The sequence below is a fragment of the Hakea prostrata genome, chromosome 3, assembly GCF_041222555.1.
Source record: "Hakea prostrata isolate BN-2017 chromosome 3, UWA_Hpros_2, whole genome shotgun sequence".
Lineage (NCBI taxonomy): Eukaryota > Viridiplantae > Streptophyta > Magnoliopsida > Proteales > Proteaceae > Hakea > Hakea prostrata.
In genome coordinates this window covers 4,070,730-4,086,638 of record NC_142602.1, presented here as the reverse complement: position 1 = coordinate 4,086,638, position 15,909 = coordinate 4,070,730, and the positions used below count along the sequence as shown (strand labels likewise).

Here is a 15,909-nt window from a genome sequence, read left to right as displayed (position 1 = left end):
ACCCCATACCTATAAATGTACAGATTCACGTTTTTAGTGTAATAAGATGAATCTCTAGATTTCATGAATCTAGAGATTTTCACAACCAAACGGGTATAAATCTCGCAATTCATGAATGCTGAGATTTGAAATATTTGGATTCATGTAACCAAGCAGGCCCTAACAGAATAAACCAAAAAATTTTCATTTTTTTAACCAAAGAAAAAGAATCAAACCAAATTAAACTATTACAGAGTTGCTTGAGTTTCATATTCGACCCAAATCAACAGGGTTTTCTAAAGTCCGAATTGGCTTAACAAATCCCAATTTGATACTGAGTCAATTTGAATCTAGGTCCAGAATCGGTTCAAACTGCTGTAAAAATTGGCATGAAACTTGTGAAACTCTAAAAAGGTGTACGAAGGGGCTGATCTAAATGGGGGAGTTGGGAACCTGTTAAACAAACTCTAGGCAAGCATGCCAATGGAGGAGTAGTAGGATGGTTAGGAACTAGACTTTTCAGTGGAGAGGTCATGGGTTCAACTCCTGCCGGCGGCATATATAATATTTCTATCCCTATATATAAAAAGAGCATTTGTACCCAAAAAAAAAATAATTCTAGGCGAGCATTGAATTGAAAGTAAACCAAAGAAGATTCCACCAATCAAACCCACTATTGTTGTTGAATCATGCTTCATGAGTGCATGACTGCTCCATCTGGTCGGAAGAGAAGGAAAGGGAGACAAAACTACAATGAAAACAAAATGAATAAATCTTTTACGGCAGACCAATTAAATTTAATTCACCTTTAAACCAAATTTCTTGGATTTGAATTTTGAACAAGAAAATGAAGAATTCAGAATCCTCTCTTACATCAGGTACTTCAGAGGAAAAAATTCACTTCTCCAGCCCCAACCAACCCCCACCCAAAAAAGAAGAAGAAATTCCCTCCCCACTTTTTAGATATTTCTGAAAATACAGATAAAATGATATGCCAAGGTTCATTTAAAATAGAGATGGCACAAAATGAAAGGACTAGGAGAAGCAGCACTAGAAAGCTACAATACAATTGTACATACCAAGGCTGCTTCCATTCCCTCTCATGGAATTCAATCCAACACCGCTCAGTGCAAAATGGAAGAAAAAAAATGGTGAAAGAATGATTAATGAATTGCTACAAATACCGTAATGAAATGAATCGTGACTAACTATCAGGAAATCATACACTTGTGTCCGGTTACAGCACCAGCCCTGTTTCAATCTTCATGTCCTTCCGTCGGACACTTCAAGCAACAATGATGATGACAAAATTTCAACTGGTTCATGCTCTGTCACTCAGAACAAAGCCCTATGTCAGTTTCAAAAATGAATAATTAATAAAGTCCTAGCCACATTTCTTTTTCTCTTTGGGTAGGGAGGGGGGAGGGGTTTCCATTCATACAACTTTTGATCGATCATTCTCCATAAAATACTGTGATATTTTCTGCCAAACAATAAGTCCTCATTTACATGTCACTGATTTTGACAATGCATGCAGCCCTCACATACTGAACACAATATTTTTAATGGCTAAATTGAACTGATCAAATTTTAGAAAGGAAGGCAAATTAGTCAATATAAATTCCTACCGAGAAACTGATCAATGACTGACCAAATTGGGTCAACTTATTTCCTTGTGACTGACTCAGCCTAGTCAACAGATACATTCAACAAATTGATTTCATAGCCAAAGGCCCAAGGATTTGTATTAGGATTCCACCCCACAGTTCATAGAGGACAATCAACATTTCCCTCCATAAAAATCTCATGAAATTCAAATGAACAAGTCAAACATGTAAAAATAAATTTCTTGTACTACCGAAACTAATTTTTATATCTAGACTGCATTGTCAGATCTAGTTTTCAAAAATGTTAAGCAGGAGAAACTTACTGAAGATAAATTGATTCTTTCCCTGCAAAAATGAAACCTCCCACTTTCAACCAATCACTTCTTCAAAAATGGCTTTTGACAAACAAGTAGGCGCTGGTCTTCATCATTTTGGAGCTGAATCACCCGTGCGTCCCAACGGATCTGTGTCACAAGCATCCGTGCTTTCTCTATAGCTTGCACTGTATCACACATGACAACCCAGCCCTACCATCAACAGGACCATGCAAAAGAAAAAGGCAACACAAGGAGAAGAATCAAAGATTGGTTTGTAATCCATGAATGCAATCCACATATAAATAATTTAATGCCTAGTAACGTCTATTAGAACTTAGAATTTATAGATTCAGGTGTTCACAGCATTGTTCACAGTGTCATGAACAGTATTCACAAGACTTTTCATATGAACAGTAACTCATCAGTAGTAATTTAATATTTTAATGTCATTATATTGTTTTAGTAGTCTCTAATTTTATGTTCCTGACTTTTAGGAAGGCTGACTCTGCTTCTTGTAACTGCTTTTTGCACTGTCCCCATTAAGTTGGCATAAGGCTCTGGTGATTGTTGTAACTGCCCTTTGGGCCACACTATTTTTCATGTATGATTTGTGAGAGGGAGAGTGACTAACGTGCAGTGCCTCTCTTCCAGCCTCTCCCATCTCCTTCTTCTCCCTCTTCTTCCATCATACCTCTGGTTTATTCATTGCTATTTGTCACAATTCACAATGTTGAATAAGAATTAATTCCTCAATACGTCCATCCCTTTCCAACAACCAGGGGGTAAGGGCAGGTGAGACCACTAGGCAAAGGCAAGTTGAATATGAAGATTTTGTAAGAAAAATTTACCTCCGGTCGAAGAATTCGATCCATCTCCAACAGCAAGTCTGACAAGTCACAGTCTTTTGGAACTAGTGAGAGTAAACCATTAGCATGAAGCATGTCATATGTTCGAGGGTACGTGGGGAAGGGTTCACACCTGGCCATAAATCAAAATAACACCTTTCCTCAGTCTGCACTGTCTAATTTAGAGATGGAAATCAATCTAATAAAAATTTTCAGATTGAAGATATACCAGTTGTGCAAAACACCAGTGAATCCTCGATCAAGTATAAGGGGAAGTGTATTATGAGTCTCAATAGGCACAACATTCATCACCCAGACTGGTATTTTTGCCTCAACAAATGCGGCATTTAGACCTCCATAACCAGCATTCATGTCCATCACATTTCGTAACATGTTAAATGGAGGTAGTGGGTCTTCATCACCTGGCCTCTTTGGATGGTCAGAGAAAATCAAGGGTGTAAGCAAGGACCAATAGTTTTTCAAAGCAGATCTCCAAACTTGTGAGTCTTCATAGAAGTCATCCGGATGAATTCCTGTAGAGATGTATGATTATAAATTGTTAGCTTCTCATTGTGAAAAGATCTAAAGAAAGAACAAAATAAAGCCCCAGCATCCCACCATGTCAATCAAAATATTAAAAATAGAAACATCCTGAAAAAATCATTATGAACAAGAAGAAAGTTCAGGGAAAAAAGAAAATGCTTACCATGAACTTCAAGCTCAGTACTCAACTGGGAGCCCAAGGACCTGTTCTGAATGGGAACCCAGCGCTTGCTATTGGTTCCACTTATACATGACAAAAGGGGCTGATAATAAGATTGAGTGTGAACCTCCTCTTTGCAAAGAGGTACACTGTCCTGCTTACTACAAGGGGAAAAAAAAGGTGTAGCATTAATGTTTAGTAGAAAGGTTGAAAGAGAAAATAAGGCAAATTTTCACTAGTGAGATTAAGTTGATATTAAAATTCTAACCGTGATGCATAGCAATGAACCTCTGAAGTTTTCTGCCAAACAAAAGTCTCTTCTTGCTGAGCTAATAAACTCCAACAGATTTTCTGGGTAAATTCTGATATTGGTGTTAATGTGAATGTCTTAGTACTAAGTGAACCCCCTTGGAGTTTGCTTGTAGGTGATGTCAACACAAAGTAACCTCCAGGCCTCAGTATGCGATCCACTTCAATAAGGAAGGCACCATCTGATTTAAAATAAAATTATCATTAGAACTGACCACATGCCTAGAAGAAAAAGGAAAATGAAAACGACAGAACTAGTGAGGAATGATTTTGCAAGTTGAAGACCCTGATTAGATACAGGAAAGACGAAAAAATGGCATTGAAATGATAAGCAATGATCAAATCAAAAAAAGAAAAAAAAACAACGAAAGGAAAAGAATTTGGTTCACTACAAAACTGATGTAGTTGACGCCACCCTAACACATTAAAGCATCTTTACTTCTTAATCTCCAATTTAAGCAAAGCCAAAATCTAGCAATAAAGAAAAGGTGATTCGGAAATTTAGCATACATTCAAGACTGAAAAAAAAAAAAAAAACCAGGCTAACTAGTGTTAATTGACTGTCCCTCAAAGGGTACCCAATTTTTGAACTGCCTTTACCTCTTTGGTTAATTGTTTTGTTATAAGCATACACATGTAAGGCTGATCCATATTTGTCCTCGATCAAATTCATCTAGGACTCATCGTTTTACACATCACTGGAAAGATTTTTTGCATCCTTTGATGACTAGATATGGCTAGAAAAACTTCTTTCCTTTTTATTTAATGGTTGGAGCATCACTTCTGACTCCCTCCTCCCTTCCCCTCTGTGAAAGAGGGAAGAAATAGTAATTAGTAGGAGAGAGACGGTGGGTTGGCTGTAAGAACACTCAATAGATCCCCAGATACATGTAGCCTGGTCATTCTTCCAAGTTGAGGTTCAAAGCAGAAAATAGAGAAACCAATCAAAATGAGGTCTCTCCCACAGTATCCATAAATGGGCAGGAGGTCAGCCAGTGGGTTCATTTACCAGTATACAAAACTAATAGCGGTGGCCTAAATTTGTTTAAGCAGAAGGAGAACCCGGCAGGAAAGCCAAGGTGGACATATCACTTAAAAATATAATCATTTGTATTATTCGAGTTAGACTGCACCTACAGTCAATTGAAACTTGAAGTGGAGAGTTGCATCCAGAATGAAGAGTGAGCAACGCATCCCTTTAAACATAAAGGAGAACTTTAGAGGACAGTCATACAACCAGTCGTCATGTTTGTGAGCAATATTGGGCAATTAAGAAGCACAGACAGATAAAATTCAGTATAGCTAAGAATGAGTGTGTTGATATGGATGTCTGGCAAATTAGGAGGGATGAAGTATGGAATGACCAAATTAGATCAAATTCCTGAGTAGCTCGATATGTAGACTAACTCTCTGAAGAGGAAAAGAAGTAAACCCCAAACAAAGAAGGTTGTAGAGAAGTCATTTGGGGTAGAATAGCCATGTTTAACTAAGAAATTTAGATTCTCCAGTATAAAGGACTGATTTGAATCAGATTGAAATAAATAAAAGAACCAGGGGAAGAAATGCTTAGCTTAGACCTTGTATCAAGTATGACCTTGAGACTCGAGTAAAGCAGATTGAAGGGAAAGGATCCATGCAAGCAACCCCATGTAGTTTGGAAAGGCCGCATTATTGTTGTTGTTTAGGTTGCACCTAGAGCCATCTGAACTACCTTATGACTGAACTTCCCTTACCCCACAAAGGATAGTTCTCAAGGTCACGGAGATAGAGAAAGGAAAGGTCCACCCCCAACCAAAAGAGGAAGCGGACTGCCTAATGCTTCTGCAAGGTTTTTGACACTTTCAACATCACCATTATGGAATATAATAAGCAAATACAAGAACGATGTTTATTCAAGGGTATCCTAGACGGCTTACTATTCAAGGGTATCCTAGACGGCTTACTTAGGAAAACATTCCTGTATAATGTAATTAGCTAATTTAACTAAAAGTCATTCTACAGTATGATTGGGGCTAGGCCAGAATTGATGCTGAAAACCAATAGTTAACGCCGGACAGAATAGGAGATCCATTGCTTTGTTCAGCAGCAGATTTACTCTTCGATTACAAGTTGCAACATGTAGCAGATCTCGATATCACACAACAAACACAGCACAGTAAATAAACAGGATAGCACCCCTCACTCTCACCCTTAGGTCTCTCATCAACATCCTCTCACTCTTGCGGTATCTCCCAGGTCACAGCCACCACACCAAAACTCTCTGCTTTTTTAAACTCACAACTGTGGGCTAGGTTGTGTTCTTCCCTCTATTTATAATAAAAGAATGGCTTACAAAAATATAAAATCTCATGTAAATACCAGGGAATAAAGTTTTATCCTATTCATGGGGATTCCGTAAATATCCCATTCCAAAAATAGAAAGTTCGAAACAATTGGGACTTTTTGGGAGATTGGATGCAGTTACTAATTCATGATTTGGCATGTACAGAATGAAAACTTCATTCTCGATTCTACGAGAATTTTTACCATAGGTGCTATATTGGATTTGAATCAGATTTCAGATCAATCTATATTGATTATTTGCTACCTACTAGCTTATAACCAAATAGAAACTTCCTATAAAATCTAATAATTGCAATACATCATAATAGAAACTCACTGAAATTAAAATCATTAAGGCTATATAGAAACCAGCCTTCCACAAACATGGCTACTAGAAGGGTAATAAACAAATTAGAAACTAGTATACAGCTATAGACTTGATAACTAAAAAAAACCTACAAAAATAGAAACTAAATTAATAGCAGAGCTTCTCATAGAACATGCCACCAACATCTGGCATGTAATCTTCACAGCAGCTGCCCATAAGAACCTTGAATCACCATTCACATGAACAGTAACTCGTGGAACTGTTCAAGTAAATGGCAATTCATATGTGATGTCGATCAAACCAACAAAAACCAGCCACATCAACAGATCAGGTTGCTTCTCAAAGCAATTGAATCCAAAACTACAGCTGGCAAATTTTCACACTTGCTCGTGCAGCTACACATGAAACTGTGATCTACATCACAATGCCTACCATGTGGCAGGTTGAGTGAGACACAGACTCGCGTAGAGGTAGGTGTCTATATCCCCCACGTCAAGTTGCAGCATAAATGGACTAGGCTTATATGAAAAAATAATGCTTTAGAAAAGTTACATGGAAACAAGTGAATGGCTGGAGAAACCCACCAAAAAAAAAGAGGGGGAATTGCCTCCAACGATTTTCATGACAAAATTAGTTCGCAAATTCTTATTTGGTTAATAATAATGAAAAAGAAAATCTGGAAGATAATATTCCTAACTAAGAAAGATTGTCATTGCATTTACATTTATTACTGTTTATCTTGCTAATGCTCCAATAATTTGTTAAGTGAGCAATTCACTTTCTTATTACTCAAATACATGCACTTATTCAATTCAAGTTTATTATTATATCTTATATAATTTAAAATTCTCCATATTCTTTTTTCCTGGGTTTCATACACCAAACAGTGACTTATGTCACTGGTAGTAGGCTAGTAGCATAATACACCATCTACTTAGGCAACTAAAGGAAGTGCTGAAGCACATGTAGTTAATGCTTCACTCATTCTAGTAGAGGCTTCATTTATACATCTGCTTCTCCAGATTATGTCATTAAATTTTACCAAGTGAGTTAACAATGTTTGCAGTCTCAGCTCGAGTGGATCAGAAACTATTAGTTAAAAGCACCAAGACTACTATGCTGTATTCTAACATGCCAAGCATTCATATTTTCATACTATAAAACATATACCATTCACATAAATAATTCTTCATTTTTTGAAGCAATTTATTTGTTGAGCTGGAACTTGTGGAGCTTTCCTGAACCATTTTGGTAAACTCAATTCCCCGGTTTGGGTCTTACTATGGAATTTGTTCTACTTTTGAAACTGAATTCTCAGATCTCCTCGTCTTCAATTGGCTATGGAGACAGGGCTTCAATACCTACGGATATATTGTCTCTCTTCAGTTTTTTTTTTGTATGCAATACCTTTCTATACCTTGGGCTTTTCTCCAGCAACGATGTCACCCCAGGCCTACATTTTCACTATTATTTAGAAATATGCCATTGATGTAGGGATGAAAAAAAAACAGTTGCACATTGTTTGGCTAAAAGTGAAGCAAAGCAGAGAAAACAACATCATTGGTCCACTAAACCTAAATTTGTGAGATACGATATCTCTTGGGATGCTCAAGAAAGACCAAAATATCGGTTTTGTTAACTGTTATTTGAGTTTTGATCCTTCTTGGTCCTTGTAAGGAACTTAGTCTTTTTTTAAGGAGGAAATCTCTAGTCTGAGTATGATTTTATGCGGATTTATCTTTTTTCTGCCATTGCTGAAAGTGGAAATTCAAATGGATTTATTTTTAATATCTGTGCTTTTTCCATATATGCCTAGCCACTAATCTTACAGGTGTTTTTATTTTTAGTGTATCCTTTACCTACCTTTAGCTTGTGGGAGAAGGGATGCAGGGTAAAAACAATTATATATAGTTATAGCAACTTCTGTGAAGAGAAAAAAGGGGATAGACTTTGTGTTTACATGGCTGTAAGAAGGGAAGAACGTCATCGTTCGTGAGCAGTAAACATAAATATGAAGCCTTAAAACCAAGATACAAACAAACTGCAGCTAAAATTCCTAAACCAAGCAAATTTAGAAGTACCTTTCTCATCCCACACAATACCACATTGAGCACAATGAACCATGTCAAACGAAAATGACGGGTATGGAAGTTGCCTTGAACTAAAGCTGCCAATCATTGCTGGAAGACCTCTCTCAAGGGACAGCTGAACTTGACTCCCAAATACCTCATAAGCCGAAATACAGATAGTTGTTAACTTTAGTGAGAACAAATGAGCTCCAAAACTGCCAAATCCACAACCAATATCTAATACAGTGCGTACCTGCAATCAACATAACAGAGCTTTTAAATATATTTCCAGTATGGCTTCGTTAATTATTTCTTTTGGTTTTTTCATAAGGAAAAAGTTATTTGTATGACTACACTTATTTAGATTTCCTAATGCAAGACCCTCAGATATCTTTGAAAATTTCAATAATCGAACCTATTCAGCATAGAGCACCCTAAAGCCATAAATAGAACCATTGGTCATAGCTGAGGCAAAGAGAACAGATAGGTAGGAAAAGGAAAACCTACACCCGCTTGAAGAAATTCAGAGTCACTTCCCAATCCAATCATCTCAGCAATTTGGCGAGAGTAATCTTTGACACCATCAATGACCATCCCATCTTCAGAGTGAAAAGCAATCTGATTCTCTTCAAGTATCATTAGCCTATAGAGTTAAAAAGGAAGACATAATCATAAGTTCAAATGAAAGATCAATCACTCTGTTACTGTAAAGAAAACTTGTAAACATTGCACTGGAGTTTTTTTTTTTTTTTAATCGAAAGGAGTACCTTTTTGTCATGCTTCCAGAAGAGAGGAACTGGTCTTTGGTTATTTTCACATTGCCACTCCATATGACATCCCTTCCAGCTGGCCATCTCAAGGGAATCTTGTAGTCCTTTGGGGGACGAACCAAACAACGTTGTCCCACTGGTGACACTTCACAATGACGATCAAATTCCTCCCCATTGCTGAAACCAGCTAACTGGTTAGCAGAGACATTATAGCAAGGTACATAGTGCTCCCTATCCTTGCCGCAGAGATCAAGTTCCTTTGTGTGTTTTATTCCCAGTGACAGCGACCTTATCTCTAATAAATCACTTGTTGCTTGTTCCTTTAATCTTCTGTAATTTTTATAAATGTCAGGAATCGGGGAGGTGGCAACAGAGTTCAACGTATTTGAAGGTGAGCCGAATATTACAATTAAACCAAAAATGCTAATAAAACACAAAAGTAACCAGTTGAGTGGCGGTTTCCGGCCAGAATTGACATAGAATTGACGACACCAGTGGCTTCTCATGTCCAATTTCGCTGAATCCTCCTTCAAACAACTAATAATGAATCCAAAGAACTATCCCTTTAATCTAAATATCCAAGAAGTGAGAAAGGCATAACCAAACTTGAGATCCAATCTTCTCCTACATATGCATTTGATGTGGCCGAAAATTCCTATAAGCATTGAAATTAAAAGCTGAGACTTTTATTTTCAGCCGGCAAAGAACCTCTAGTAGCGGTGAACAATCTCCACACGATAGCTTTTGTAATTCCCCTCAGAAGCCAATGTTGAGATTCTAATCAATATGACCGCAAGAAGATGAAATCTTTAAATTGAGAGAAATTTTACAGTTCTTATGCATTCAAATGTAGGAGCCAAGCCACATAACTATATCCTGAGCACGAAATTTCAGATCAATTGACGCAACAGTCAATGAAACAAGATGGATAAAAGATCAGCTTCTCGGATCAGATCATGAAAACTCAATGATGAACATAAATTTACAGCGTCACAAGCAAAACGACGCTGGATTTCCTCTGCAGAATATGGAATCTCAGAGCCAACCCTCCATTCGACACAATTAATCAAAGACCAGTTCCACTGCATTTATTCCAGCAAGCGTCTTTCTGATTCAACCTGCAATGTTTGACCAATCTAGAGAATTACACGTGACATTATGCATCAAATACGAATGCTAACGTTTCATCAATTCAGAGACAGAAACAAGTTCAGATCTCCGGAAATAATCAGAAAATTAACAAAAAGTAAACATGAAATATCCAAAATTTCCGTTAACAAATGGAAGGAAAGCGAGAAAGTCGGAAATCGAAAAGCAAGTAGCATAGATCTTAGAATGGTTCTCTTATCATACCAGCTTTTCTTCAAGATTATTGGAGGAATTGGAGGAAAAGAACAGAAGAATTTTGTTTCAAGGAGAAATTTAATTCACCATGAAACAAAGAAGTGACTTCAGTTGTTGGATCCGCCGTGTTTCTTTTTTCGGAAAATTCGTTTTCTGAGCATTAAAGATGAGGTGTTTTATGTCTAATACTAGCTCGTGCATTTAACAAACACACAGCAAATCATTTTTGGTATAAATGGCAACAATTATTATTTATTAGTTACTCTCTGAAAGTACTAAAATAACCTTAATTATCGATTGAGATTAGTAAAACCCACCGTTTTATCTCATGAGTACAACTACAAGTCGCTGATTGTGCCATTCACCAGTATCACTTTCTTTTATTAAACGGTCTCCACCATCTACAATGATTATTGGTGGGGCCATGCCACCTAGATACCCTTTTAACCTGTCGGTCCAACAAACCCTATTTTCGGATAGTTGATAGGTTAAGAATGGTCGAATGAGACCTGAACCAACCCGGCTCAAAAGTCAATTCACCAAAAACCCAAGACGACGGTTCCTCTTTCTTACATACGTTCTTCTAGATCCCGGTTCAGGACCTAAAGAAGTTTCTAAATTAATTGTAGTCATCAATTTGACTGGATTGGACCGGATTGATCCGACCAATTTGGTCTAAACCACGCGCAAATTTAATTTAAACGTCAACCATTCCAACGATGGCTTGGTTGTCAAGTTTGATTTTTAATAGAAAAATATTGGCGGCCGCCCGTATAAGCAGTTTTATTTATAAATAGGGGTGTGAATACCTGTTGACCCGAATCGGCAAATCCGCCTTGAGCCCGATTCAAGCCCAGCCGGAGTTTTTTCAACCCGAAGGGAGGATTTGGGTTGCGGAATAACTGGCCTTGACAAGGTCAAATAAGGTCCAAGTTTAATCTTCGGACCAACTTAGCCCGGCCCTATCTGATCCGATGTTAATTTAGTCAAATTAAAATTATATATAATTGAATTTGAATAATTTTCTAACCAAGTATTTAACGACTCGGGATCACCTCCCTTTCAAAAGATAAAATATTTTCCCTTGGCATTTCTTAAGCACACAACAGGGGTGAAAGACTAAAGAGTGTCAATATGGTACTATACCATTAATTCCGTACCCGTACCGCATTTCAAACCGTCATACTGAAAATCGTCTTGTATTGAATTTATACAATACGGTATGAAAATAACATTTTAAAAACTGTTCGGTACAGTTCGGTATAAAATCTATACAAGAAAAACGACAAGGTTCAGTATTTACGGTATGATTTTGGTATAAAACACTCATTCTTCTAATCTTCTAATTTTAATTTGTAATACTACCACAATAAACCAAAGTATTGATTTCATGAATGCACTTAAGCAAATAAAAGCTTGTTTAATAGATGGTTTATCTGAGTAATTGGGTCAACAATTTCAGATGTGTTTGGAAATGCCATATGTAATATAGATTTTGTATTATGTGCTACAAATAGACGTCGTCTGAGTCAGACGATCGTTTGTCTGGTCACAGAGAGCCAGACGGGATTTTTGTTTGACTACAGCAAGCCAATAAAATTACAAAATTAATATTCAATACGGTACAAAAAGGGTATAAGGTACGATATCGGTATATGGTAAATCGGTACACTATTTGGTATATACCAACGGTACAGAATCCGAAACCGAATTCCATAAAATGGTTCAGTACATACTGTACCGAATTTGAAACGATGCGGTATGATGCAGTTTTAAGCGGCATGGGTTAGTACGGTTAAACAGTTTTGATGTCGTATTGATACCCTTGGGTGAGACCCACGTGGGATCTCCGTGAAGGTCTTACCTCAAATTTATTTGGTCAATCGGTACACTATTTGGTATATACCAACGGTACAGAATCTGAAACCGAATTCCTAAAATGGTTCAGTACATATTGTACCGAATTTAAAACGATGCGGTATGGTGCAGTTTTAAGCGGCATGGGTTAGTACGGTTAAACAGTTTTGATGTCGTATTGATACCCTTGGGTGAGACCCACGTGGGATCTCCGTGAAGGTCTTACCTCTAATTTATTTGGTCAATATTCAAAGGTGAGTCTACTTATATTGTGAGCTTGGTGTTATAGGGAATCACATTTTTCTCTTCCTATAGGGGAAGTGACCTAGACTCGTATTTAACAAATTATCACGAATGCTGTTTTCAAGGATAAAAATTAGGGTAAAACAAAAAGTCAAAAATCCAACCTTATCAAGTAAATCAAGGCGGGTTATGTTTAGAATAAACCTAACGTGATTGAATTTGGAATTCTTAAACCTTGACAGGGTTGGATGGTATTCGAGCTTAGGTGTTTGGATGACCAGGATACGACTGGTTTTAGACTGATTAGAAAAAGAAAAAAAAAAAAAAAGATTTAGGGTTTGATTCTACACAGAGATTTTGAGAACGCGAATCGGGTTTCGTGTGAAACCGACCCAATTCCGATGGTTTGTGCGGTGCGGTATCCGATCTATATTTGCTTCGGTTTTTCCCACCATTATTTCTTGGTGCGCTCAAGAATCTAATTACCCCTCTCCGCTCCACACCCCATGGTCAGTCGTTCAAGGCTCGAAGCAAATTTCTTCCCTCCTCAAAGGCACAGAAACATTCACAGTAAACAGATGGTTGAGGAGAAGAGACATCATGTGATGCAGAATCTGTTTGGTGATCAGCCAGAAGAAGAGGCAGAGGAGCTCAATTCCGAGCATGACCGATCTTGTAACATGATTATCTATCCGTAAGAGCTCTTTGTCTCAACTTCCCAAAAGGCCAAAACGCCAGTCCATCTTTTATTTCGTGTATCGAACTTTGGAGTCCTTTTGTTGATTGTTTCAGTGATCTTCAAAATCAAGCTACAGTTCTATGATATGTCATTGTTTCTTTTTCTTTTTTCTTCGATCGGCATATGTTCGAAGAAATGATCGTGTCGAAATTGTGGGCAACCGTTAGATTGTTTATTTTGTTTGCTTCTTATTTTTACGGATAACCTTTGTCTTCGAATAGTATTTTGATGCATCATAGACATTAGGACATTACGTGTTGGCACATTTTGAAATCTTGGTGGCTATATTTGGTTTATAGGCTCATATGTTATCATTACACATTAGCTTTTTATTTGTGGAAAATTTAATGTTCTGTTGTAGTTTCATATATTTTGGTCATTTGGATTGTAGATGTAGGTGACATGATTGAAGATAATATTGATTTACTACTCTTTAGTTGTTTCTGGTGGGGGTTGTAGGTCTTGGTGAAATGGAGTTTTTGGCTTTTCTTAATGGGCTTGAAAATTTTGAAAGAACTTTAAGCCACCATAAGAGTGGTTCTGTGGTTGTAAGTGAACACTTTGGACAAACAAGGAGTTGCAAATGTTTTTACCTTTGCTGATAATTGAGATCTAGCGCTTATTTACAAGATTCATATGGGTGCAACAGGCATAACTAATGTTGAGGAGCACAGAAAATAATAATCACATTAATCTACAATGAATTAGTACATAGCTTTATATAGAAATAGAGTCCTTCTTCATAGTGTTCTTGGAGTCCTTCTCTGTATAGTTCTAGGAGTCTTATGGCTGTGGTGCTAGGACTCTAGTGTTTTAGATTACATAAAATATTGATTACGAGTTTGTACCAATCAGTATCTCCTTTGGGTTGCCTAGTGTATTTGTGAGTACCAATTGTAGAGTTTTTCTTGTATGTAATAACTGGTGTTTGATCAGTTGTGGGACTTCTAACATTAGTAGAACTCTTGGAAGTTTGATCAGCTGTGGAATTTCTAACAGCAGTAGAACTCTTGGAAGTTTGATCAGCTGTGGAACTCTTAGAAGCAATTCTAGGCACATATGCTTGAGATGAAGTGTTAGCTAGGATGTTGGTTGATTTTCCAGATAAGAAAGTAAGAGAGAAGAGAGAGAGACGCTAAAGAGAGAGGAGAGAGAAGTTGAGGAGAGAGAGAGTCTGAGTGTGCGTATAAAAGAGCACAAAAAATAATATTCACACTGATTTACAATGAATTAGTACATAGCTTTATAGAAACAGACTCCCTCTTCATAATGTTCTTGGAGTCCTTCTTAGTATAGTTATAGGAGTCTTGTGGCTATGGTGCTAGGACTCTAGTGTTTTAGATTACATAAAATATTGATTAGGAGTTTGTACCAATCAGTATCTCATTTGGGTTGCCTAGTGTCTTTGTTAGTACCAATTGTAGAGTTCTTCTTGTATGTAATAACTGATGTTTGATTAGCTGTGGGACTTCTAACATTAGTAGAACTCTTGGAAGTTTGATCAGTTGTGGAACTTCTAACAGCAGCGAAACTCTTGGAAGTTTGATAAGTTGTGGAACTTCTAACAGCAGTGGAACCCTTGGAAGCAATCCTAGCCGCATATGCTTGAGATGAAGTGGCGGCTAGGATGTTGGTTGATTTTCCAGATATATCCTTAATACACCCTCTCAAACTCAAGGGAGGTGAAGTGACTTTGAGGTTGGCCAGTAAGGTGCTGAAACGTGGAGTATATAGCGGCTTGGTGAAGATATCAGCTAGTTGATCCTTAGTAGATAGAAAACGAACATGAAGATCTCCTTTGGCAACCTTAGCACGAACAGAGTGGAAGTCAATCTCAACATGTTTGGTACGAGCATGAAAGACAGGATTTGCAGTGAGATAGGTGGCACCAATATTATCACATCAGAGTACAGGAGCAACACTTAGAAATATATGGAGCTCATGAAGTAGAGATTGTAACCAAATGAGCTCAGCCGCGGCATTAGCAAGAGCTCGATATTCAGATTCTGTACTGGAGCGAGCAACAGTGGATTGTTTTTGAGAGCTCCAAAAGATGATGTTTGGCCCAAAAAAGACAGCATAACCACTGGTAGACTTACGATCATCAGGGCATCCAAGCCCAATCAGCATCGGAAAAGGCGGTTAAAGTCATATTAGAGGATTTGCTGATGATTATTCCATGAGAGAGTGTGCCCTTTAAGTACCGTAGAATCCTTTTGACAGCAGGCCAATGATCAAGAGTTGGACTTTGCATAAATTGACAGACCTTGTTGATTGCAAACTGTATGCTAGGACGAGTCATAGTAGCATATTATAGGGCCCCCATAATACTTTTGTATAATGTATGATCATCCATTAGCTACCCCGAAAATCTGCTCAACTAGGTAGAGGGAGCAAAAGGATTGGTAACAGGCTTGCAATCACTCATGTTAGCCCTGCCAAGAAGGCCAGTAATATATTGCTGTTGACAAAGGTGA

At 37.6% G+C, this 15,909-nt stretch overlaps 1 protein-coding gene across 1 annotated transcript; it reads right to left on the bottom strand.

Annotated features, from left to right (window-relative positions):
- Positions 1-906: 906 nt before the first annotated feature.
- Positions 907-10,779, bottom strand: LOC149020140 (putative methyltransferase PMT4). Its single transcript, XM_089148229.1, has 10 exons — positions 10,603-10,779; positions 9,247-10,367; positions 8,987-9,122; positions 8,492-8,732; positions 3,720-3,942; positions 3,455-3,612; positions 2,978-3,281; positions 2,752-2,881; positions 1,910-2,113; positions 907-1,307 (listed from the first exon to the last, which is right to left on the bottom strand). The coding sequence occupies exons 2-9, from the start codon at positions 9,753-9,755 to the stop codon at positions 1,964-1,966; spliced, it is 1,851 nt and encodes a 616-aa protein (XP_089004355.1). The 5' UTR covers positions 9,756-10,367; positions 10,603-10,779; the 3' UTR covers positions 907-1,307; positions 1,910-1,963.
- Positions 10,780-15,909: the final 5,130 nt, after the last annotated feature.